This window comes from Sesamum indicum, linkage group LG1 (genome assembly GCF_000512975.1).
Source record: "Sesamum indicum cultivar Zhongzhi No. 13 linkage group LG1, S_indicum_v1.0, whole genome shotgun sequence".
NCBI lineage: Eukaryota > Viridiplantae > Streptophyta > Magnoliopsida > Lamiales > Pedaliaceae > Sesamum > Sesamum indicum.
This window is the reverse complement of record NC_026145.1, coordinates 17,719,726-17,743,989: the sequence shown is the minus strand read 5'-3', so window position 1 is coordinate 17,743,989 and position 24,264 is coordinate 17,719,726. Positions and strand designations below refer to the sequence as shown.

The following is a 24,264-nucleotide window of genomic DNA, read 5'->3' as shown; positions in this document are numbered from 1 at the left end:
ATTTATGAGTTTAATATAACAAACTCTTACTAATTAATATATAAAAAGAGGTAAAAAAAAGTATTTGTGATGGTAGAAATGTTCTGTTCCCTCTCCTTGTTCTTGTATATGTCAAGTGATGGTGTGGTCCCATTGTGCACACCTTTGCACACGCAGGTGGCATATGTTATTACATACTATTCTTCTCCCTCCTTCATTACAGTATATTGTCATCAGCACATTTCACAATTGTCCATCTCCTCTTCTCTCTTCTCTTCTCTGAAAAGCGCAGACACACACAGACACACACTATTACTTACACTTTCCAACCTTTTCTTTCTTTCTTTTTCTTTTCTTTATATCTGGGTTTCAGTCTTTAATGGCTGCCCCACATCTAATTTTTCTGCTCCATTTTAATAAGTGGGCTGTTGATTTTACCCTGTGGGTCTCTTTCTTTTTGGTCGGTTTGGAATTGGATACTCTTCCACCGGAGCAATAAAGCTTCAGTTTTCTTCTTTCTTTTACCTTTCCTTTGTTTTGCGTGTGTTGAGTGCTTGTAAATACCTGTCAAAGATTGGATTTTTGTTCTTGAGAACTTGTGTTCTGTTAGAGGGAGGCTGAAGGAAGCCTCATTTTTCAGAAAATATTTTCTGGGGTTTTCTTGATTTTGATTGTTTTTTTGGGGGGGAGGGGGGGTGGAAATTTTCAATCTTGATTGCTATTTTCCATGTGGGTTCGCAAGGTTTTACCTGAAAGGGTCTTGTAGTTTTATCTTTTATGAATCTGGTGAAGATATAATTGAGGGACTGTGACTTTAAGTACTGAGAACTAAAGCTTGTTGAAGAATATCTCAGCACATTTGAAGGCGAGGTTGGTTGATCAACAATCTTTCAAGGTGCTGACAGATCCCAGAATAAGAGTTTGAATTTTCCTTGTGGTTTAACAAACTTTCCGGTGATAATTGTTTCGTTTAAGGGAAAAATCAAGTTGCCATTGCCCTAAGCACGTTGGATGCTTGTTTGGTAAGAGCAAATAAAGTCAAAAAGTTGATTCCTTGCGAAACAGAGAGGGCTACAGTGACTTGGGACAACATTCTTTCCTGGATTCTTGAGGAAGTATATTTGGCTGCATGTTGTATCAAGTTTCAGGTAATAATCCTAATGTTGTGTTTATTTATTTATTTTTCTAGTTTTTGACTTCTCAAATAGGGATATTGAAGTAACTATCAGGTTTTTAATTGCCTTTTCCATTCTCTACTTTTTCTTTCCCCTTTATTTTTAAGCTCATAGATAACGTAAGATCTTGATTCTGATGTTTCACTGGAAACTAAATATTTTTTGCAGTTATATTTTCTGGTATTTGATCCCCCCTTCTCTTCTCTTTCTGTGTTCTTTCTGTCTTCCAGAATTACCTCTCAATCATATCTATAGATTACTGATCGTATGAAATGTACATTTTGGAGATTGCATGTACTTATCAGTTATAAGCCTGGACGATATATTTATGTAAATTGGTTCCTAAGTGCAAACTTTTAATTAGAATTCTTGGTGTTCTTTTCAACCATCCAGTTTCACATTTTTGGGTCAAACTTCTGCCTGATTTGACGAAAATTTTAGTGGCAAGAAGTTGCTGGTGTTTGAATACTGAATGGAGAAGGTACACAAGAAGTGCTTATGATATGCTCTCACCTCTTTCTTTCCAATTTTGTTTTGATTTGTGAGTAGCCTTCCTGGTGGCTGAAGCTAAACTTGCGTTAAGAGGAGGATAATTAGATGAACGTGAATCATTGAAGCCTAGCAGTAACTTGTTATGGCAAAGAGAAAACAAAGATGCCCTTCACGGCATGAGAGAGACCAGGCGGGTTGTATATGGGGTTTAATTAGCATATTTGACTTCCGTCATGGTCGATCCACAAGACGCTTGCTTGCAGATAGAAAGCGAGTGGGCAAGCAAACTGTTGGTAAGGCTTTATGTGAAGACTGTTAATTCAAGTGTTCATAATGAATCTTTTAGAACCAAGTTTTTGAAATTGAGGTATTTAACCCCCACCTTCTCAGGTGCTGGACAACCAAGTACTCAAACTATTGTACCAGTTCCAACTGAAAAATGTGAAGACATAGTGGTACGTTTTGGCGGAATATCCTTGCTGACATTAATCTGACCGGTTTTTTCCCTTATATTAGTTTTCTTTATATTTTAGGATACTGAAGAGAGTAAGATGGCTGTGGCTGATGTTGCAAAAACAAGTGTGAAGGAACTAATGGAAGAAGAGATGGTCAAAGAGCAAGGCTCAACTAACCAGCCAAATGATTCTGAAATGGGTTTGGAGCAAATCAATTCAAAAAATGGAAATCATATGAAAAAGAATCAAAAGAGAAGAAACAGAAGTTGCATTAAGTCTACAGATATGGATGTCTCTGAGTTGGATGCCACAGGATGCCTGATGCCTGAAAAGTTTAACCATTTTCCTGAGCAAAAGCCTTCAGAGAATCTTGATCTGGAAAAGATAATGGAAGAGTTGGTCAAGATTAATCAGAGAAAGACGAACTGCTTGAAGCATGATTTTCATGGTGATCTTGATATACCATCTGGCCAGGCTGTTGCAGTTGTTGAAGAAAAATTAATTGCAGCAGTGGAACAGTTGATAGAACAGAGGCTGAGTAAGAGTAAGCGTTTTGGGGAAGAGGGGAATTCTTGTTGCTCCAATGAGTTCATGGATGCTCTGCAAACGTTAAGTCTAAACAAGGACTTGTTCTTGAAGCTACTACAGGATCCAAACTCTGTACTGGCAAAGCACATCCAAAATTTAGAGGATGCTCAGTTAAACAAAGACCAAGCACCTAGTTCATTGCCTGCATCCAGTTCCTCAGAAGAGATACCAGTAAACATAAAATCTGATGAACTTAGTGGCCGTAAACACAGAAACTTTTTCAGAAGAAGAAGCAAGTCTCTAGAGTGCTACCCCTCCGGAGCAGACCGGGATTGCCAATCACCGAATAAAATTGTCCTCTTGAAGCCTGGGCCAGCAGGGGCACAGAGTCCTGACACTGATAGTGCCTTTAGCAGCATTTCGTTGCAGTCACCCATGGATAATAAAGTGCACAATGATAAAAGTATGTCCCAGTTCTCTTTTACTGAAATTAAAAGAAAACTAAGGCATGCAATTGGAAAGGAGAGACAAGGGATCTCTCCGGATAGAATTATCCTTCAACTGTCTCCTAAGCAGCAAAACAGGAGTAATGATAAAGGTGGCATTGGAGAAAATTTTGGCTGGAGTTCACCAAATAGGAACCATTTTTATACTGAAAGATTCAATAAATCTTCCCCCAGCTTTAAGAAGGGTGAACCAGTTGGTAAGCCAAAAGGCAAAGGTTCAGATATGGTGAATGAAACCTACCAATATCCAAGAGTTGGGGGATCTAACATCTATATTGAGGCTAAAAAACATCTCTCTGAGATGCTGAAGAGTGGAGAAGAAAATGTGGAGCCAATGACAGGGCAGTTGCCCAAATCCCTAGGTAGGATACTTTCTTTCCCCGAGTATAATGGTTCCCCTTGCCGCAGCCCTAGGAAACTCGGAGATGATATCTTTGTAACTGCACAGATGAGATTATCCCCACGTGGCATAGTTAAGAATAATGTGGGTGGGGTTTTTCAAGAAAACCATAATCATCCAAGTCCAAGAAGGCAAAATTTGGAGAGCCAACCATGCATATCTAGTAGCAGCTCCGAGGACAAAGAAAGGTCTTGGAGTAGCAATTTTAATATTCCACACAGTGATGATGAGAAATGTTCTTCAGAAACTCAATCCTTCCACCAAGACACTATAGTTCCTGAAGGTAGATACCACCCTCTCTAAAGGTAATTTAATTGTTAAGGCATCTAACTATTTGATAACACTAAAAGAAACTTGTTTTTTAACCAACAGATAAGAGTTCATCTTCAAAAGCTGCGGAGATTGAAGAAACAACTGAATCAAGCCCCCAGGAAGAGGAAAAGATCATTAATATTTCCTCTAAATCATCTAATAGTTCAATCAATGGAGATCTCCAGAAAGGATATACTAGAGAACTAGACAATGAAGAAAATGTTGCTGAATTCCTAAAGGCATCCCCATGCTTCAAATCGGTAATTTTTCCGTCATTCATTCTTGTTACATCATAGGAAATTGTAACCCAGTACCTTAGGGGCATTCAGCCTTCTGCTCATGTGGAGTGATGATGGCAATGGTTTCATACTCCGTGCTTCTCTGTTTTGGTGTTTCCTTCTTGGAGTTTTCTTACCATGTTTCTTACTCATGTTGAATTTGTCCAGGATTTACACGGAGAAGACCAAATATTGTCTTCTCCAACAGTGTCACCCTCGCGCTCTCCAGTTAGCAGGGAAGTCCAAGATTCTGACTCTATAATTGACAAAATGGAGAGACCAAGTCCCATATCTGTTCTTGAGCCATTATTCACAGATGATGATATCAGTCCTGGAAGTAGTGTATCCCGGCCAGGTTTGGTTCTAGATAAAGAATTATAACGGTCTCACCTTTGGATTTCCATGTGCTATATATCTTTCATGCTGAAATACAACCTTTTGTGGCTTTCAGTTCAAAATGAAATTGAACCGCGGCATTTTCATTTTGAAGAACAATCATCTTCTGCAAACGATCAAGGAATTTGTCTGAGAATATCCCTTGAGGATGAGGAATCTGCTTTTGAATATGTGGAAGCAGTATTGCTGGGTTCTGGTTTGAACTGGGATGAATTTCTTTTGAGGTGGCTTTCTTTGGATGAAATCCTCGACTCATCATTATTTGATGAAGTTGAGTTATTTTCTAGCCGACCCCGGCATGATCAGAAACTCCTCTTTGACTCTGCTAATGAAGCTTTAAAGGAGGTTTGCGAAAGTTATTTCGGATGCTTTACTGGGATATCACATGTTAACTGGAATACCCGACCAGTCCCTAAAGGGATGGATCTTATTCAGGAGATATGGAGACTAGTTGAAATGCATCTCTCTCAGTGTCAGCAGCCTCATTCTCTGGACCAACTTGTCAAAAGAGACTTGGCAAGATCTGGAAAATGGATGAATCTCCAATCAGATATTGAGCTTATTGGTCTTGAAATTGAGGAGACCATTTTCAATGAATTGGTGGACACTGTACTGGACTTTGCAGGAGATGCTTCAGAGTGTGAGTTTGGAGCACTTCAAGCTGAATCCAAAGCCATCGAGGAAACCAGCTTGTAAATAACCAACTCGTCTCAAACTAATTCTGTGTCAATTCTCCTAGTTTTTAAATTAGGAGAAAACATGATTACTTTCATAGACCTGGGGAAGATGAGAAAAATCTCAGTATCATATGTGACCTACCTGTTTTCGTGCTGATGTCCCTGTTGACATGATTACTCTGGTTTATCTGGAAGATGAGAGACGTTTCTGCAACCAACTAAGTTTTTTGGGCCTCATATGCCTTTCACTTAGAGCTCTTGATAAAGGTCAGAAACACCTACTTGCAACATTACGACATAGTTAGAATTTCTTAGTACAGTCGAGTCTGTGTCGGAGGTTTTCATGGTAGAAACTTACAATAACAGATCCTTGCCTCAAAAGCATCCACATGCACTCTCCAGAGAAGGCATTAGAATTTTCTGTGGTGCTATAAACCCGTCTTTGATTGCAGGTTCAGTGGATCTAACCCCAAGAGACGATCAAGCTTCTTGCTGTATGATCCTTAAATATTCAGGCTTTGGTGTGTTTAGTGTGTTGTATTCATACGCTTGGCATTTTGTTTCATTACTTGTTTGCACATAGGTTTGGTTTGTAAAGAAAACTAGATTCTTCTGCTGACTAGTCTCTGATGTTCCCATATTGTAACTGAACAATAATGCGTGCATTGCCATGTAGCTGATTTTAACAGTTGCCGTGCTTCTATATGATTTTTCAGAATAACCAGCCAAACTATTGTTCAAGTTTTGATTCCTGAAGTACAAACCAAAAGTTTATGACAGAAACAAATTCAATTGTATTTGTTGAAGAGGGGATTTAAACCACTTACAGGCTCCAACCTGTCCTGTACTCGTTCCACGTATCTCTTCATATAGCAGGACATATGTTGCTTCTTATAGCAGGACATACGTTGCTCCAGGGTTTAAGGGTTAATCCTCTGTTCCAAAGCAACATCTAATGCACTTGAAAACAAAAATATAGTACTATTAACATTAAGATTCGGGAAAATAGGAATTGTCTGAAGGAGTAGTTTCTACGAGATCCGACTGAATAACCCATCTCACTGCCCAAAGCTACAAATCTTACAGCAGCTAACAGTAATTAAAGAGGGAAACAGAAAATGAAACATGCAGTTGCCCATCTCAATGCCCAAAGCTACAAATCTTACAGCAGCTTACAGTAATTAAAGAGGGAAAAAGAAAATGAAACAAGCAGTTGCTACATAACAATGCGTTAACAATTGCAGATCCGCCATTTCACCACCATTCTTGAAATAGCTTCTTCCATGAAAAATAAAAGGTGGTCACTCAACTTCTCAACTGGTGGATCATCTTCCAACAGCAAATCTTGGGATGTGAGCAAAACTTATAGCTGAGTATTGGAGAACTTTTACAGCACCTCTCATTATGCCAATTATTTATGCTTCTTTTTCGCATTCAGGGGTGAAGTCAAACTTAGATGTCTCTTCTTGGAAAAAGCTCTGGTTTTACTTTCCGTCTCCTCTTCCTCGCTGTCATCATCAACATTTCCATCTTTTGCAGATGGCACGAAATCCTCATCCCTCTTGACGACTTTTCTTTTGTCAGCATGCAACTTGGCAAGCAGTTTTCTTTCAACAGGATTATCTGAATGCGTAACTTTGGACTGTTTTGGAACTGTTGCACCAATACCAAGCCTAGAAAAATCTCCAGGAAAGTGAAATTATGCTTATAATTACGTAATGTAAAGTTGAATATGCACATGCACTGACCTAGAAGGCCGCCCTTCTAATTCTAATAGAGTTGATTTCTCATCATATGAGGATTTACTCATGTTATTAACCCACTGTTCCGCCTGCAGAAAGTAATATGTTTGGTTAGATCATAGCCTATAAAGCCACCTAAGTGAGTTGCACAACAAAGTTTCAGTGTCAAATTTACATCATGCATTTATCAGATCCTCATAGTCAAAAAAACCATACATATATAGAAACTTAATAGCATAATAGACAAGTGGTAAATAGAAGGGTTAAGATATATGTTTCTACAGCAAGTAACTCTTTGCAAACCAAACTTCGGCAAAATATATGATGTACTTTTTCGTAACTTTATGTAGAGAATAATTATCTTAATTGCAAAGGCAGCAAAAAAGGTAAGCTAAGAGCACTTCAAGAAGTCATCAGTCTACAACAACCGCGTATAAATTTCCCATCTAAAGAGCAGATAATCAATATTTCGAGCAAACTATAAACCATGAGAATATGTTTACCAATTTGAATCCTTTGTCCAACTTCACCAGTTGAGGCTGTAATTTTTGCTTTGGATCTTCTTCCGTATTAGTTACCATTTCACCCCACCTGTTCAGTAGGAACATTCACAGTCAAGATCACTCATGTGATACTTAAATAACAAAATAGCAAGAAACAGATCAGAACTAATCCAATGCATATTCTTTCTCAGTAGTTGAGATGCCAGTGAATTCTATAAGTGCTTATGATTTTTCCAACGTGGTAACCCAAAATAATATTGTAAGCTTCACTTCCAGTTAAATGTGAGAACTAACATTTCGTACTGCTTTGTTACCAGTTATAATATGTATTCTAACAAAGAATGAGAACAATCAGTAAAGTCCGTGTATCGTGCCAATGATTAAGAATGTCGAACTCATTTTCAATCAGTAAAATAGAATCTATGCCTGAAACCATCTTTAAATTTGCGTGGCATTGGTTCTGTTACTGCAAAAGAGTTAAAAGATGTCGTTCAAGACGAGTCATAAAAACATAAAGCACTACGGGAACTTAGTACAAGATACCATCCAACGGCTTCTCCAACTGAGTCTAACAAGAACCATGGTCCAAGCCACCAGGAGATTCAACACTTCTACACTCTTCATTCCAAATTAATCATATCTGTTTACTTTGGATTTATAAGAGAAGACAATACTGACCAGCACAAGATAAAACAATGCGATGAACTCATCACATAATCCAATCCACGCATTACATCCTCAATTCTTGATTGCCAAGAAAAAAACAGCAACAATCAATTGTTTCAACCATCAATCCATCATCTGAGTTTCAAGAAACCAGAACCGAAAATGCAAATCCATGAAAATTTGATAACCTCTCCAACACCAGCAAAGAAAAATTCCGTAACTTCGTTAAAGTAGCTTAAACACGTGAAAACAATTTTTACTTAACCAACTTTCATCTAATACCTATTCAAGTATTTTGACGTCTCCGCAAGTGACATATATATATATTTTTTTAATAAAAAAAAAAAACCATACCCGATAAAGAAAAGACAGGAACTTCAAATTTAATCAGGTCCCTTTACACAATTGTATCAGGAGTTCAAGATTTAAACTAGGGTTTAAAGGAGGCAAGTGGAGCAAAAGCTAGGTAGTACTTTCCATCTGTAACTATGAAATGAACGCATTGCAGGATTTTGAGAAAACAAATTTAGAGATAAATAGGTAGTAGACTCAAAGAGAGTAAAATTGAGAGTGCGATGAAGGTAAAAATTATTTGCCTGTGTTCTGGGATGTGCGGCGGCCTCCGGCGGGATGAGGGCTCCCGTGTCCGGTGATTGTGGGGGAGGCGGCGGAGAGGAGCAGAGAGACTTGGGAGAGGAAATGCCATTACACTAAACTTATGTACATACTTATTATTTATTAAATTAATTATTAAAATTACTATATCCAGAAAAAAGAAAGGTACTGATTCAGTACTTTCAATTGAAAATGAATATAAATTTTACATTTTAAAAAGATAAATAAAAATTAAACATTAAATTTTCTTGGACTAATAATAAATGAATAATATATCACGTTTTGAAATTCAATCGTAATTTCTAATCAATTTATATATAAATAAAAAAGATAGCATAATAACATGTATGAAAATATTTTGTTCATTTTCCAACAACATTTAATTGATTTAGAATATCCATTCATGATAATTATTATTTTAGATTAGTTAAAAAAAATCTAAAATACAATTAGGATATGTTTGTTTGACAACAAATAATATTTTTTTTAAATTTAATTGTCGGGCATCGTATAATTGTATTTGATAAGATAATCATAAATTTGAAAAAATATTTTCCAAAAAATTGAGAGTATACATAGAAAAATATAAAATCTTAATATTTATTGATATTCAAACATTCACCACAAATTAAATGCAATATATCTATATTGAACTCATAATTCAAATATATGAGAATAAAAAATAATTATTTGTTTCGTACAGTATTATATGTATTGCTAAACAATGAATATGTTCACAAAATAACACTAAAAAGAAAATGCTATATTCTGAATAATCGAATTATCAAAATTTTAATAGTAAAATACATTCACCATATTTCAACTATTATCCAAGTCGCAAAATGGCTCTTAAATTATGAAACATACAAAATGCCCTTTACAGGTTTGGAACCGTGACACTAGCCGTTGCCATTTTCTTAACTTAGCATTGGCTATTTTCCATGTGTGTTGGGTTGTTGATTGTTTGATATTTGGAATCGAAATACCCTCGATTCAATAGTACGAAGATAGATAGAATTGAAGTATTTATTCTTGCACAAAATTATTTTTAATTTAAGCAATTATCCGAAAAAATGTATTATTCTATCTTAACAAAATTTTAAAAATTGCGTATTTCCTTTCATATTTGTGGACATTCTTATAAATTTACAGCATCACCTTCATATGTGTAATGGGCGTAAATTTACTTGGCTGTAAAAATTAACACCGTTTAGTTCTTGTAAGTTTGACGGTTAATATGAGAGACCCTTTTTGGTAGATTCATAATTTAAGGGTTATTTTGCGGTTTTGGTGATTAATTCAAATGTAATGGACGTGTTTTATCTAATTTTCAGTACACTGAAAACTATTAAAAAAATTAAAATTATTATTTTTGTGTAAAAATAAGTATTATTTGACTAAACACCTCAATTTTCACAAAATATAAATAAATGATTAAAAAAACAAAGGTAAGTTAACTCAAAAGTTGCTTCATTTGGAAGAGTGCCAAAATAAGAATTTTATTCCTCCCCTTTTTGATAGCAAAAATGCACAAATTTTGCAACAATTTAGGCAAAAACAAACAATTTCCAATGTCAGCAAGCAAAGGCAAAGGAGTCAACCCCACCCCCACCCCCACCCCATCCCCCCAACCTAAGGCCCCCAATCTCAACAAAGACTCTTTTGCACTTGCGTTTCTCTCTCTAACAAGTACTCTAAACTTACTTCCTATCTCTCTCTAGACCTTTTCTCTTTCTATATCTTGCAACATATACATACATCGATACATACACAAAATAATTAAAACAAACCTACGTAATCTGGAATTCCCCTGAATTTGATCCTCCAACTCGATTTTCGAATCCCTAATCTCACACTGAAGCTCCTGTCTCCGGTACTCGAATCTTCTATTTTTCTCCTTCTTCCCCGAATTCTTCGCTCCCCAGTTCGTGATTTAAGTTACCCCTGTGAAAAACCCTAGCTTTTTGCTTTCTTGCTCCTTTGAACCCTAGTTTAAATCTTCAACTCCTAGAGCGTCGCAATCGGAACTCATTGTGCGTAGGGTTTCGGTTAATTTTAGGATTTCTGTCTTTGTTTATCAGGTAGGCTTGATTTGGATTTCTTTCACTTGTGGGAACGTCAAAATACTTCTTTGAAATTGCGTGGGCTTTGATTTTTGAACGTTTGGCTACTGATTAGCTCCTTTCTTTTATTTGCTACTTTAGATGAATGTTGATTCAGTAGAAAAATCAGGTGTATGCACTCTTCGTTTTGATTGAATTATCATGTGGTTAAGATACTGATGCAAAGTTCTTGAGATTTTCGTTTGAAGGTATTGGAGAGGTTATTATGGGTTTCCCTTCTGGGCTTTGTCTTTCTGAAGAATTCTGATTATGGGTTTATGGTTGAAGCAACCATACTGTTGTTCTCTGTGTAAAACAGTAATGGGGATGTAATGCATGCATTGGTGTTAATGTGATGGATTAATCGTTTCTATATGCCTTTTCTGGTCTGTTAGAGAATAAAATTATTTTCTTCTTTCCTCCAGATAATTAAATCTGGACTGAACAGAAGTGATTGATTCGAAATGCAGAGTGTAACCAAGTCTTCACTCTCCTAGTTGCTATGACTGTCATTCTAAAGTTTGGGGGAAAATTTTCTCTTCATCTTACCTTCTTCTAATCCAAGGTTAAGATCCATAAATGTTTATGTTGTTATGATGTTAGCAAGGATGGTGATTCTGTAGTTTTTTGCTGTAACCTAATCAATATCATGCAACAATGATGATAAGTTCAGGCAAAGATTATACTTTTCACGGATTGAAACTGCCTGAGCGTTCTTATCCCTTGCTGTGAAGCACAGACTGATGTTTTTCATTGTACCTGAGATTACAGATTTACTCTGATAATGTAACAGCATTCTGTGTTTATTTCTCGGGTGTAACTGGAAGTGAATCTTGATAACATTTTTTGGGTAATTGCAGGAAAATAGTGCCTTAATGTGACAGGATCTGAATTAATCAATTGAAGATTCTTTATATATGCTATGATTAGTATTAAAATATAAATGTAGAATTCTTGAGGCAGTGATACAATGTTTATTCTTTTGTATCTTCAATTTGGTTCCTTGTTAGGTTTACTTTTCTCCTTTTCTGCTGGTGAGACTATTATTCTTATGTAGAATGAGACTCTTAGGTGATCTCACCTTCTCTTGCTTTACGTTTCTTTGTCTATATATTTCATCTGTTTGAACTAGCTTCGTTTAAAAAATCAAAATCAGTCTCAATTGCTTGCGCCTTTGAAATTACTTTGCTACACTTGATGATCCATGACAAGCTAAGTACCTTAAGTATGACACTTTCATTTATCTAATAAATTTTGAGCTAGTGCTTGTACACTGCTTTAGTTGCCATGTTCCAATGTCAATTTTCTTACCCACTTGATCTAAGTTCTGTAAATTGCTATTTATTAGCGCATTGTGGGTTTTTTCTGAAATTCTGCTGTTGTAGATTGGCCAGCACATATTTCGTTGCTGTTCGATGCTGGTGGCAGCATGCAGATGATTGTTGGAAGAGATGCAAAGGTATCATGCTGGCAGCTGCACTAGTGCAGTCAATAACAGTGCAATCACTGGGATACAAGCAAGGGATACATCCCGTGCTGACCCATCTGCTGTGTCTCCAAACTTCTCATTGAATTCAAGGTATTAATTAATGTGGTTTTATTATTTGGAAGGGTTCACTTGTATACATTGAATAGTGATTTGTCCACATGAATTCAGGATAAAAACAACTTTATCATTTTCGGATTGATGTCTGATTTGAAAATTTAGCTATTAAGTCACCACTCACTAGTAGCTTTTTTCATCAAGTTATGGTAGGTGTCAGTGGAAGTTATGCTACTATTTGGATTCGAGTTAGTTAGTAAACCCTTACTTTTAAATGATTTCTCTTACCTCATGTTGCACATTTTTGTTCCATTTTGTTTTCAAATTCAGAATAATAAAGCCAAAATCTGCTCTAGATTCTCATCTACTAGTACAGTATTAGGAGGATATGAAACTGACTTGGAATATTTAGATTGAACTGGCCACTCATATAATGAAACACTACCTTGACCATAGTTATATTCCCTGATAGTCAGAGTGGTAGATCTACATGTTTTAGTGGTATGGAAGTATCTTACACCATTTTTATTTAGGTTTGATTTTTTATTTAGGGAGCAGATCTCTGGTTCAAGTAGCTTTCCTTCAGACTAAACTAGCAATTTTCTGTGCTTATACCCTAGGCTTTTTCCAGGTCAGCAACAAAAACATAAAAAAAAGGCAACATTATAGAGATGAATGCAAAGAATTGGAAGTTAAAGTAGCTGGATATAATGGTGGAGGTTTTACTGATTAAAAAAAAGAGTAAAGCTAAGGTCGTTGTGATACAAACGGATTCTATGTATTATCATAAAACACTCTATAAAAGTGAAATATAATAATTGAATTGCAGTAAATGCGAGGATGAAGTTGCCATATTCTCGATTGCGGAGTGATTACTAATGGTTTGGTATGGGATGATGATGTCCTATATTACATGCTATGCTCTTCCTTTTGTTGTGTGGAAGTTTCCTTTTTCTTTCCTTTGAAGAGATTCATTAGTAATTGGTACGTTTATTGAGGTTATACTCTCCTTGGAAGTACACTGTTTGGTTTTTTATTTTCATCTCTGTATATTTACTTCTACAATCGGTTTACTGCTTAAGTAGTATTTTCTTGCTTTATTGGATTTTCTTAGGCTATTTCACTGTTAACTGGTGTTCCTTCTTGTTATCTCAGACGGTCTTCACAGCTGACACCATACAAATTGAGGTGTGATAAGGAACCGCTGAATGCCCGGTAATTGCCAATAACCTTTTTTTGTTTTTATGCTGAACCAGCTAAACATGTTTGTGGGTGGGTTTAATAGCTCTGTGGAATATTTCCTTCATCCAGTATTAACTATTTACGTTAGAGCATCGGGGCTGTGCTTTTAATTTTCTTTATATTATTCTGAGCTTTCCAGGCTTGCATCTGAGTTTATGCTATTTTATTTTGTGACGAATCATTACCTTATCTTTAGCTTTATTCTATTATTACAGACTTGGGCCACCTGACTTCCACCCGCAGACTCCAACTTGCCCTGAGGAGACACTCACCCGGGATTATGTGCAATCTGGTTACAGAGAGACTGTTGAAGGACTTGAGGTAGTCTGCAAAAATTATTCTGTCAATTTTTTTCTGGTATTAAGATTCTCTTATAGCAATTTCTTTATGCTTACACTTATGTTGTTCTAACAAAATCAGGAAGCTCGAGAGGTTTCGTTATCACAGGTTCAGGCTTTCACAAAGCCCATAATTGTCAAGTGCAAAGAGGTGTGCGATCAAATAAAAACTAGGAGGGATCTCTACTTGTTTGTTTGTTTTTTTTTATGATTTTACAAGCATACTCGTATTTTCCTTTTATGGGTAATAATAAATGATGAAATTAAGTTTCTAATTGATTTCAAAATTCACTTTCAGGCAATCAGAAAATGTCATAGAGCTATAAATGAGTCCCGTGCCCAAAAACGGAAGGTGTTGCATTTCTTCCCCTGCCCATCCTCGAAAGAGGACAAAAAAAATCTTATTCCATTATCTGTAATGAGGCAAATTTTCATACAACAAACATGAAGTTGTTTATGTCTCAACTCCTAGATACTGATAAACAAGATGACTGAATTTGAGTTTAATTCTTCATATGCAGGCGGGCCAAGTTTATGAAGTGCCACTTTCTGGTGCGCTATTGGCCAAGCCTGGTATATTCCCTGAGCAAAGACCATGTGGAGAAGACTTCAGGAAGAAATGGATTGAGGTTTGCCTTTGCCGTTCCATCTAGATTTTGTGAAATTGTTATATCAGTTGACACCGCATCTTCTTTTATACGATCAAATACTTTCTAGTTCTATCTGACCCTTGTGAGAGTAGGATACAACTTAATTAAGTAAAGAAGCAGTAATCTGCAACAAGAATTCTGATATTAGTTGGTGGCTTCAAGATCCCTTATAGTAGGATCCACATGGATTTCAGTCATAAAAAACTAACTGGTTATATCATTTGATTCTATTTGGGTCAGGCGGAGTAAGTTTGATGTACCTTTGTTGTGGCATCATATCTATTGTGATGGTTAGCGCGTGAACTTTTTCATTAATTGGACTATGCCTCATAACTCAATAAGGTTTAGAAATGGTTCAATTGATTATAGGTTGATTTCCTTTGTATAATTTGATTCCTGCATTTGATTTTTGAATTGTTTATAATGTTATCTTTGGAAGGTTTAGGGGATGGGGAGCAATGAAGAAAAAACAAAGAGGATGGAGTTGGTGAATGGTGTTCTCTGTGAAATGTTTGGTTATGACGAGTATAGGTTTCAACATCCGAAGCTTTATTAAAGGAGTGTGGGAGGCTTTATTGTAATAAAGATTAAAAAGAAGACAAAATCTTTGCTATATATGTTTCTCAAACATTGTTATGCTATTTTGCATTGGTCGACCAATCACCAGTGAGAAGCTAATGTTCTGTAATATTTTCCTTTTGACTGTTCTTTTCTTAATGTGGATTTGATGTAGTTTAGTATAAGATTTTCATTTTCTGTCAATGTCGAAATGTCCATGTCAATCAGATTGCTAATACTTTGTGAGCTTCTTTCAGGGTTTATCCCAACCGCATAAGAGATTGAGATCATTGGCCGACCATGTACCTCATGGTTATAGGAGGAGATCTCTTTTTGAAGTTCTAATTAGAAATAATGTTCCGTTGTTAAGAGCAACGTGGTTCATCAAAGTAACTTATCTTAATCAGGTATGGCTTTTTGGTCAAGAGAAGTGATTGCAGGCCTTAACTGATCTTGTTTTTGCAGTATTGGAGCAGTAGCTTATAGTTTTATCTTGCAGGTTCGTGCGACTTCTTCTAATTCATCATCTGGGTTTCATGATAAAACTCAATTTTCACGTTCAGAACAGTGGACGAAAGATGTTATTGAGTACTTGCAATATCTGTTGGATGAATTTATCGCAAGAAACCATTCTCATTCGACCTTGCACATGCGAGATCGGTCGTCACAAATGGTTTTTGCTGGTTCAGTGCAGCAAAAAAGCGATTCATTTTCAGCTCTCATGGATGGAGACGAGCCTTCCCTTTACACTAAATGGTGGTATGTGGTGAGGATAATTCACTGGCATCATGCTGAGGGACTGGTTATTCCTTCTCTCATTATTGATTGGGTTCTTAATCAGCTCCAGGTACAGATGTTCTGCTCCTTGTTAATTTTCCAAATGCAAGAAAGTTCTGCTATCTATGTTTTGTTTGTAAGGATATGTTTTGGTTTGGGTTCTAACATATGACATCACGTCCTGCAGGAAAAAGAATTGCGCAGTGTTCTTCAGTTGCTATTGCCCATTATATATGGTGTCCTAGACACTGTGGTTTCATCTCAGACGTATGTGCGTACTCTGGCTGGGATAGCTGTTCGATTCATTCGAGAGCCATCTCCTGGTGGTTCTGATCTTGTTGATAATTCTCGGCTTGCATACACTACCGCTGCTGTTGTTGAGATGCTTCGGTATTTGATACTAGCTGTACCTGATACTTTTGTGGCTTCGGACTGTTTTCCTTTGCCACATTGTGTAATAAGTCATGTGGTAAATGATGGAAGCTTCTTATCCAAAATGGCTGAGGATGCTAGGAAGGTGAAGTGTGGACAAATCGAAGTTGTTGGTGTACCTAGAGATAGAAATCATGATATTCAAGCCGAGTCCATATCCTTTCAAAGTGTTGTGTCATCCATTCAAAAACGTGCAGAGACTCTTTCAAGAGCAGCCAGGCCTAATCACCCGAGTCATAATGTAGCTAAAGCCTTGCAGGTGTTGGACCAAGCTCTCATGCATGGAGATATTGGACTTTCATACAACTTGCTCTTAGAAAATAGTTGGGATGGAGTGTGTGCTGAACGTTGGAGTGCTGAAGTTAGCCCCTGTTTACTCACATCGCTTAAGCATATTGGTACAGTGACATCATCATTACTTTGTTCGATCTTTTTCATTTGTGAGTGGGCAACTTGTGATTTTAGGGATTTTCGTACTGCCCCTCCTCATGGTCTGAAGTTCACTGGTCGAAAAGATTTCTCTCAGATATTTATAGCAGTACGACTTCTAAAACTGAAGGCGAGCAATATACTAAACTTTTACACTTCAAACCAGAAAAAGAAAAATATTTCAGATATTTTTGAAAGCCCGAGCCCCTTACATGATGTTATTGTATGTTGGATTGACCAACATGAAGTACATAATGGGGAAGGTTTCAAACGATTGCAGCTTCTAATAAGAGAATTTATTCGATCTGGAATTTTCAATCCCCTGGCATATGGGAGACAGCTGATTGTAAGTGGAATCATGGATGCGAATGGGACCATGATTGACTTGGAAAAGCGAAAGAGACATTACAAGCTCTTGAAGCAGTTGCCGGCTCCCTATATTCGTGATGCTCTAGAAGAAGCCCAGCTTGCTGAACCACCAATTCTCGGGGAGGCAATGCATGTTTACTTAACTGAGCGCCGTTTGGTACTTCATGGGCTACACAGTAAATCTGCTCCTGGTGTAAAAAGTGCCTCTAAGAAACAAAGGTATCATCATAGGTCTGGAAGTGAAAGTGCTTCTCCGTCTTCTGTTGATCAGTGGTACTTTCAAGCAACATCAAATTTATCTACGACAGATGATGACGCAGATATCAAGCTTGAAGAATTAAAAGCTTCAATCGTTGTGTTATTGCAACTTCCCCACCCATCATCGTCGATAGACGCAGGAGTTGATGAATCTCAAGGGAGCATTAAGAGGCCTGGTGGGGCCTATAACAGAACAGATGGCAATGAAGAAACATCTGGATGTGAAGAATGCAGAAGGGTGAAAAGACAAAAATTAAGTGAAGAACGAAGCTCATTGTTACAGTTAAATCCAGCAGATGACGAAGAGATATGGTGGGTAAGAAAAGGGCTGAAATATATGGATTCTTTTAAAGCAGACCCTCCTCCTAAGCCTGCCAAGCAGACCTCAAGGGGTAGGCAGAAACCCGTTCGCAAAACTCAAAGTCTTGCACAATTGGCTGCTGCCCGAATTGAAGGTAGTCAGGGTGCATCAACAAGCCATGTATGTGAAAGTAGGGTAGGTTGCCCACACCACAGAACTGGTTCTGATGATATCACAAAATTGGTAGATGGGACCAGAAAACCAGCCTCTGGAGATATCATTTCAATTGGAAAACTTTTGAAGCAGATGCGATTTGCAGAGAAGAGGACGTTGATTGTATGGATGATATCTTTTGTAAAGCAGCTTATTGAAGAGGCTGAAAAGACTACACCCAAGGTTGGTCAATATGGTAGGCCATACCCCATTGTGGATGATCGAAGATCCTCACGCTGGAGGCTTGGTGAAGATGAATTGTCAGCAATTTTGTATATGATGGATGTTTGTAATGAATTTGTCTCTGCAATAAGGTTTCTTCTTTGGTTGTTGCCAAAAATTCCTAGCAATCCGGGTTCTGCCGTTCCCAGCCGGAATATGATGATACTTCCTAGGTTTGCAGAGAACAATGTCTGTGATGTAGGGGAGGCATATCTTTTATCATCAATTCGCAGGTGGGCTTTTGATTTCTGTCTCCACAGATTTTTACTATTTGCATTTGTGGCCCTTGTTCTATTTCCCCTGTGTTTCTCTCTTAATTCCTTTCTCGAAATTACTCTAAATAGATAGTACTTGTGACGAAGTCGGACCACAGTGTAGAAATTGATTGAAAAGATAACATTGAAACTCACAGTATCATATGAATCTGAATATCATGTGTATGGCCTAAATTTAGTGTTATTTGATATCTGCGTGGTCACTTGATATGATTTGTTGGCCAAATGTGTCCACTTTTAACTATATTTTCAACTCCATGTGGTTCTTCTCCCTTTACTAAACTAAATATGTATTCCCCGCCGGCATTCTTTCCTTTCTTGCATCTATACCTTGGATACGAACATTGCTAGATCATAAGGAGAAACATATGCATCTTTCTCTTCTTTTCTATATTTGACACCAAAATATAGTGCTTGTGGAATGACATTTGACCACTGTATGTCCTACTTATAGGAGTGGAAATGTGTAATTCAAGGAGGGGTTTTGGGATTTTACTATAATGCCCTTTTCTTCTAGGAGAAGTGGGTTGGAGATTAGAACTTGCCTTACCTTCACATGTTACCAGCACTTATTGAATCTTTAGGTTCTATCTTTTGATGCTTTCAAATATATTTAGTTGAGTTGAAATATTTAGTACTAGATACTTTCAGGATGATACTCTAAGAACGTAATGTTTTTTGGATTTTCGCTCGCCCTTCATAACAAAGTACATGTCTTGTGAGACTCATCATTTACTGCCTTTTCCGGACAAAATTAATGCTTTGTTTATATGTCGGCTACCTAATTGATTGCGATCATGTTGATAGGTTTTTTAATCTTATTTTATCTTACGGATTTGTATTTTTCTCCTTTTCAGTTATGAGAATATAATTATTGCAGCTGATCTTATTCCTGAAGTGTTGTCTGCCACAATGCGTCGTGCTGCCATGTTCTTGGCATCTAAGGGCCGGCTCTCTGGTTCACCTGCCTTAGTTTATGCTCGGCACCTCCTGAAGAAGTATAGCAATGTACCTAGTGTTGTTGAATGGGAAAAGACATTCAAGTCTGCTTGTGATAAGAGACTTAGTGCTGAAATTGAATCTGGTAGATGTTTAGAAGGGGACTTTGGATTTACCCTTGGTGTCCCAAATGGAGTGGAAGATCTGGATGATTATTTCCGTCAAAAGATAAATGGTGTCCGAGTATCGAGAGTTGGTTTGAGCATGAAAGAAATAGTGCACAGACATGTAGATGAAGCTTTTCAGTATTTCTACAACAAAGATAGAAAGTCTTATGGACCTGGAACAAATAAAAGTCTTAGCATGGAGAAGTTGGATGATGGCTATCAGATAGCTCATCAAATAGTGATGGGATTGATGGATTGCATGAGACAAACTGGCGGTGCTGCTCAAGAAGGTGATCCTTCGTTGGTGTCTTCTGCCATTGCTGCAATTGTTAATAGCGTCGGACATGTGATTGCCAGAATTCCTGATTTAACTGCTGGCATTAATCACTTAAATGTCTCTTCCCCTTCTGGGTCATTGCATTTTGCTCGGTGCATTTTACGCATTCATATCACTTGCCTCTGTATATTGAAGGAAGCACTTGGAGAGCGTCAAAGCCGGGTCTTTGAGGTTGCTCTTGCAACGGAAGCTTCCTCTGCTCTCATGCAAACTTCTGCCCCTGGTAAGGCCCCTCGCAGTCCTTTTCAGATGTCACCTGAATCCCATGATTTTAATGCAAATTTACCTAATGAAACTTTAAACCATCATAAAGTTATAGGGAGAGGTGCAAGAATAACAGCTGCTGTTTCTGCACTTGTCATTGGGGCAATTCTCCAGGGAGTTGCTAGCCTGGACAGAATGGTTGCCCTATTTAGATTAAAGGAAGGGCTGGATCTAATTCAGTTTGCAAGGAGCCTGAAATCGAATGTGAATGGTAGTGCACGCTCGATGGGGGTTTTAAAAGTGGATAATTTGATTGAAGTGTCTGTGAACTGGTTTAGGGTGCTCGTAGGGAACTGCAGAACGGTTTCTGATGGGTTCATCGTGGAGCTCTTAGGGGAAGCCTCAATTGTAGCACTCCATAGAATGCAGCGGATGTTATCTGCAAACTTGGTCTTTTCACCAGCCTATTCTATATTTGCATTTGTGATATGGAAGCCCATTCTTGATGCTAGCATTGTAGTACGTGAAGATTTCCATCAATTGTACCAATTGCTGACAGTCGCGATAGGTGATGCCATAAGGCACCTGCCTTTTCGTGAGATTTGTTTCCGGGACACTCGTTGCTTATATGATCTCATAGCTGTAGACACCCTTGATTCTGAATTTGTATCTTTGCTGGAATCTAATGGTTCAGAAAGCAACTTTAAAGCTGCTTCCTTTGTCCCTCTCCGTTCTAGGCTTTTTCTGGACGCCCTCATTGATTGTAAAATGCCAGAAATCAAACTGGATGGCATTAATCGGATCTCTGGTCAAGTTGAATTGAAAAAACAGTGTGGAGAAAATGTGAAAAAGCTTATCGGTAAGCTCATACATGTTTTGGATACCCTGCAACCTGCAAAATTTCACTGGCAGTGGGTTGAGCTCAGGCTTCTCCTAAACGAGCAGGCTGTTAATGAAAAGATGATGGAGAATGATATCTCCTTGACTGACGCTATAAGATCTATATCTCCTCATTCTGATAAAAGTACTGCCTCTGAGAACGAGAGCAACTTTGTTCAAATTATACTCACCAGGTTATTGGTCAGGCCTGATGCGGCTCCCTTATTCTCTGAAGCTGTACATTTATTGGGGAAGTCGCTTGAGGATTCAATGCTATCACAAGCAAAATGGTTACTGAGAGGCGCAGAAGTTCTTTATGGTAAGAAATCAATTAGGCAGAAGGTTATGAATATTGCTGCAGAGCTTAAAGAGCTCTCTCTGAAGCCCCAATACTGGAGGCCATGGGGATGGTGTCATGCTGACCCCAATCCAGCGACGAAGAAAGGAGACAAATGGAAATCTGAAGCTGGTGTCCTTGAAGAAGGAGAAGTTGTTGAGGAAGGCGCCATCCCTATCCAGTTTGGAAAAGGATACGGACCTTCTGATGTTGAGGGCTTCATTGTCAGTCAGCAGCATCTGACTGAGAGAGCTCTTATTGAACTGATCCTTCCATGTGTGGATCAAGGTTCTGATGACTTGCGTAATAATTTTGCAAGTGAAATGATCAAGCAGATGAGCAACATTGAGCAACAAATAAATGCAATTACTCGTGGAGTTGGCAAGATTTCTGTGACCTCAACTCCTGCAATTGGAAGTCCTGCCAATAAAAGTGGCAGCCGGAAGAGTGGGAAAACTGGTAGTCCTGGGATATCCAGACAATCAACTGGGTCAGCTGATACAGTACCACCTTCTCCAGCAGCGTTGCGAGCCTCCATGACTTTGCGATTGCAATTCCTGCTCAGGTTACTTCCTATTATTTGTGCAGACAGGTAAATTTACCTCCTGGTTGTATCCTGTTCTTTTTGGCCCTTATGAAGATGTCAGTTTTAATTATTCAAAAGTATTCTAATTTGTGTCTGATCCATTCTGCTCCGACCTAAATTGTGTTTTGTATTGGATAGAGTTACACGTTTGTGTGAATATATGGAACCACTTTAATTACTCATTCAACTGAGAATATCTTGAAGAATGTTGATGCACATGATAGAAGGTTTCATAGTTTCAGATTGAGTACCATTGTATGCACGCTGGCCATCTTAAATGCATGCAAACAAGTTGACTTTACCAGTTGTTTTCTTGTTTGACATTGATGCCGTGAATGAAGTTCTCTACCTATCCTCTGTAAATAAATGTGGATCTAAACAATCAATTTTCTTCTGATTGTGTACTAATAAGTATGCTTGACGGCATGCTAGTCTGACGGTGTACCCATAAATATCATTAAAACAACTTTGATTTTTATGTTTGGCTGCACAGTTCTCTGACAGTTTATCCATAACCATTGATCTATATGTAGATACTATTGATTTTGCTTATTCTTGAAGACAAATAATGCTTTTGTTGCTTATTCTCCGCTAATGATCATATTGGTATCGTATGCAATATTACATTGCATACGTTTCAGGGAGCCTTCTGGCCGTAATATGAAGCACGCTCTTGCATCCGTGATTTTACGTCTCCTTGGAAGCAGGGTTGTGCATGAAGATTCCTGTCATTTTGTTAATACTGCATTTGTTTCATCAAAGAGAGATGTTGAGTCTCCTATGGAGGCTTCTAGTGCTGCTACACTTTTAAGCGGGGAAAGTCTATTTGATTGTTTATTGTTAGTTCTGCATGTGTTGCTCAGCAGCTACCAGCCAAGTTGGTTGAAAATGAAATCGGAATCAAAGCCCAACGAGAGCAACAAGGACTATGCTGTTTTTGACCGTGAATTAGCAGAAAGCCTGCAGGTTCGACATTATCCAACCTCCAACTTTGCTTTTTTTATTCCATTTGATCCTTGTAGGGAGAGCTTCAGTTTATAATGCGGTCTAAGTCTATCATTCTCTTGCACCTCCATTTCTTCTCTTCTTTCCACGCTTACCATAGATAAGTTGAATCTTTACATGTCATGATCAAGTTGTGGCACATCATATCTTATCTATAATGAATTTGTGCAGAATGACTTGGACCGTATGCAATTGCCCGAGACAATCCGGTGGCGCATTCAAACTGCAATGCCGATTCTTATTCCATCTGTTCGGTGTTCAGTCTCTTGCCAGCCTCCGTCAGTATCACCTACTGCCCTTGCTTGTCTACATCCCAGCAATCCAGTAGCTTTGTTAAACCCTAGCAACTCCAACCCGCCTCAGAAGAACCCAGTCTTGCCTGGACGTGCTGCCACAAGTGTGAAAACCAAGTCACATATGTCGCAGCAGGAGCTTGACTCAGAGATTGACCAATGGACCCTTTTGGAAGATGGAGCGGGATCAGGCCAGCTATCACCCAACTCTGCTGGCATCGGTGGCAGCGATCATGCTAATTTGAAGGCCTCCAACTTTCTCAAGGGTGCAGTGAGAGTGAGGAGGACAGACCTTACATATATCGGGGCAGTAGACGAGGATAGCTGATTTGACTACCGCCTAAATTGATGAATTGTTTCTCAAACGAGTTGCCCCCTGCAAGAAATCTCTCGTGGTTCTTGCACATCTTCAGTTGTTTTGACTTCCTCATCGAGGGATTGGGGGGTGATCTATTGTTGCATTTGCGGCCAAGGAGGCTGCTCTTAGGCGCATTCTTTACAGGGGGGCCCTAGGGGTTTGAACAGAATCTGGAGACAAGCCTTTACTTGGCTTTCACCTGGTATGTGATCTGGAGGCCCTGCTCATTACTAACCCTTTCGTCATTCTGGATGGTGCAATTCATAGTTGTTGTATATATAGAGATATGTTTTTCTTTTTGTTCTTCTGTTTTCGTTTATTTGAATCAATGAGTTGAATGTATCAGAAATGGTCTGTAGCTTCTTCTAGGCTCAGCAATATTTTGTTACAAATTATCTAATTATGATATGTGGCATTTTTGGTCCACCTTATAACCCCACGCCTTCACTTAGCCTTTGTGGGTGTTATTCTTTGATGAGATTTGTGTTTGTGGTTGTGATGTTTGAAAAACACAGAAACAAGGAAATAGGAGTATTCGAGATATGAATAATCTGAAAAGTGCCCTTGTGCCTCTCGCGGTTCTTGACTACTTCCACTAGTCACATTGCAGCATTCCCACATCAAACATGACAGAATCTACTATTTTGCTCGTCTCCAGCTCAAGTTTGATGGTATGGCTTGCCCTGATCAGGTCTGGAAAGCGAGTATCCCTTCGATCAACGACTA

The 24,264-nt window shown here is 38.1% G+C and overlaps 3 protein-coding genes across 9 annotated transcripts; 2 read left to right on the top strand and 1 right to left on the bottom strand.

The window, feature by feature from the left end:
- Nucleotides 141–5,928, top strand: LOC105172605. 3 transcript variants are annotated; one of them, XR_848667.2, is made up of 8 exons: nt 141–1,127; nt 1,704–1,939; nt 2,037–2,101; nt 2,180–3,818; nt 3,908–4,107; nt 4,294–4,480; nt 4,577–5,465; nt 5,651–5,928. XR_848667.2 is itself a non-coding variant. In XM_020696453.1 (8 exons), exons 3-8 carry the CDS (start codon nt 1,789–1,791, stop codon nt 5,215–5,217), a joined length of 2,883 nt encoding a protein of 960 aa, XP_020552112.1. In that variant the 5' UTR covers nt 141–849; nt 955–1,127; nt 1,704–1,788; the 3' UTR covers nt 5,218–5,928. The 3 variants fall into 3 exon arrangements, 2 of the variants coding, with proteins under 2 accessions (XP_020552112.1, XP_011092426.1); XM_020696453.1 differs by having other exon boundaries at nt 141–849; nt 955–1,127; nt 4,577–5,928; XM_011094124.2 differs by having other exon boundaries at nt 4,577–5,928.
- LOC105172592 lies at nt 6,160–8,824 on the bottom strand. 2 transcript variants are annotated; one of them, XM_011094114.2, is made up of 5 exons: nt 8,706–8,794; nt 8,122–8,244; nt 7,444–7,531; nt 6,947–7,029; nt 6,160–6,871 (listed from the first exon to the last, which is right to left on the bottom strand). In XM_011094114.2, the coding sequence occupies exons 2-5, from the start codon at nt 8,172–8,174 to the stop codon at nt 6,610–6,612; spliced, it is 486 nt and encodes a 161-aa protein (XP_011092416.1). In that variant the 5' UTR covers nt 8,175–8,244; nt 8,706–8,794; the 3' UTR covers nt 6,160–6,609. The 2 variants fall into 2 exon arrangements, with proteins under 2 accessions (XP_011092416.1, XP_011092408.1); XM_011094106.2 differs by lacking the exon at nt 8,122–8,244 and having other exon boundaries at nt 8,706–8,824.
- LOC105172567 (mediator of RNA polymerase II transcription subunit 12) lies at nt 10,413–23,972 on the top strand. 4 transcript variants are annotated; one of them, XM_011094092.2, is made up of 14 exons: nt 10,413–10,805; nt 12,212–12,405; nt 13,525–13,584; nt 13,827–13,932; nt 14,032–14,100; nt 14,248–14,301; nt 14,471–14,578; nt 15,415–15,564; nt 15,657–16,004; nt 16,122–18,391; nt 19,291–20,099; nt 20,190–21,888; nt 22,524–22,848; nt 23,059–23,972. In XM_011094092.2, the coding sequence occupies exons 2-14, from the start codon at nt 12,278–12,280 to the stop codon at nt 23,506–23,508; spliced, it is 6,576 nt and encodes a 2,191-aa protein (XP_011092394.1). In that variant the 5' UTR covers nt 10,413–10,805; nt 12,212–12,277; the 3' UTR covers nt 23,509–23,972. The 4 variants fall into 4 exon arrangements, with proteins under 4 accessions (XP_011092394.1, XP_011092387.1, XP_011092371.1 ...); XM_011094085.2 differs by having other exon boundaries at nt 10,413–10,597; nt 19,291–21,888; XM_011094069.2 differs by having other exon boundaries at nt 19,291–21,888.

Excerpts from the sequence above, each read along its gene's own strand:
- LOC105172605 (XM_020696453.1), top strand. The coding sequence starts at position 1,789 with ATGGCAAAGAGAAAACAAAGATGCCCTTCACGGCATGAGAGAGACCAG. Across the intron at positions 1,940-2,036 it reads AGTGGGCAAGCAAACTGTTG|GTGCTGGACAACCAAGTACT; the intron begins GTAAGGCTTTAT and ends CCACCTTCTCAG. Across the intron at positions 2,102-2,179 it reads AAAAATGTGAAGACATAGTG|GATACTGAAGAGAGTAAGAT; the intron begins GTACGTTTTGGC and ends TTTATATTTTAG.
- LOC105172592 (XM_011094106.2), bottom strand. The coding sequence starts at position 8,815 with ATGGCATTTCCTCTCCCAAGTCTCTCTGCTCCTCTCCGCCGCCTCCCC. Across the intron at positions 7,532-8,705 it reads CCGCACATCCCAGAACACAG|GTGGGGTGAAATGGTAACTA; the intron begins GCAAATAATTTT and ends CCTACTGAACAG. Across the intron at positions 7,030-7,443 it reads TGGACAAAGGATTCAAATTG|GCGGAACAGTGGGTTAATAA; the intron begins GTAAACATATTC and ends TACTTTCTGCAG.
- LOC105172567 (XM_011094085.2), top strand. The coding sequence starts at position 12,278 with ATGCAAAGGTATCATGCTGGCAGCTGCACTAGTGCAGTCAATAACAGT. Across the intron at positions 18,392-19,290 it reads CTTTTATCATCAATTCGCAG|TTATGAGAATATAATTATTG; the intron begins GTGGGCTTTTGA and ends TCTCCTTTTCAG. Across the intron at positions 22,849-23,058 it reads AATTAGCAGAAAGCCTGCAG|AATGACTTGGACCGTATGCA; the intron begins GTTCGACATTAT and ends GAATTTGTGCAG.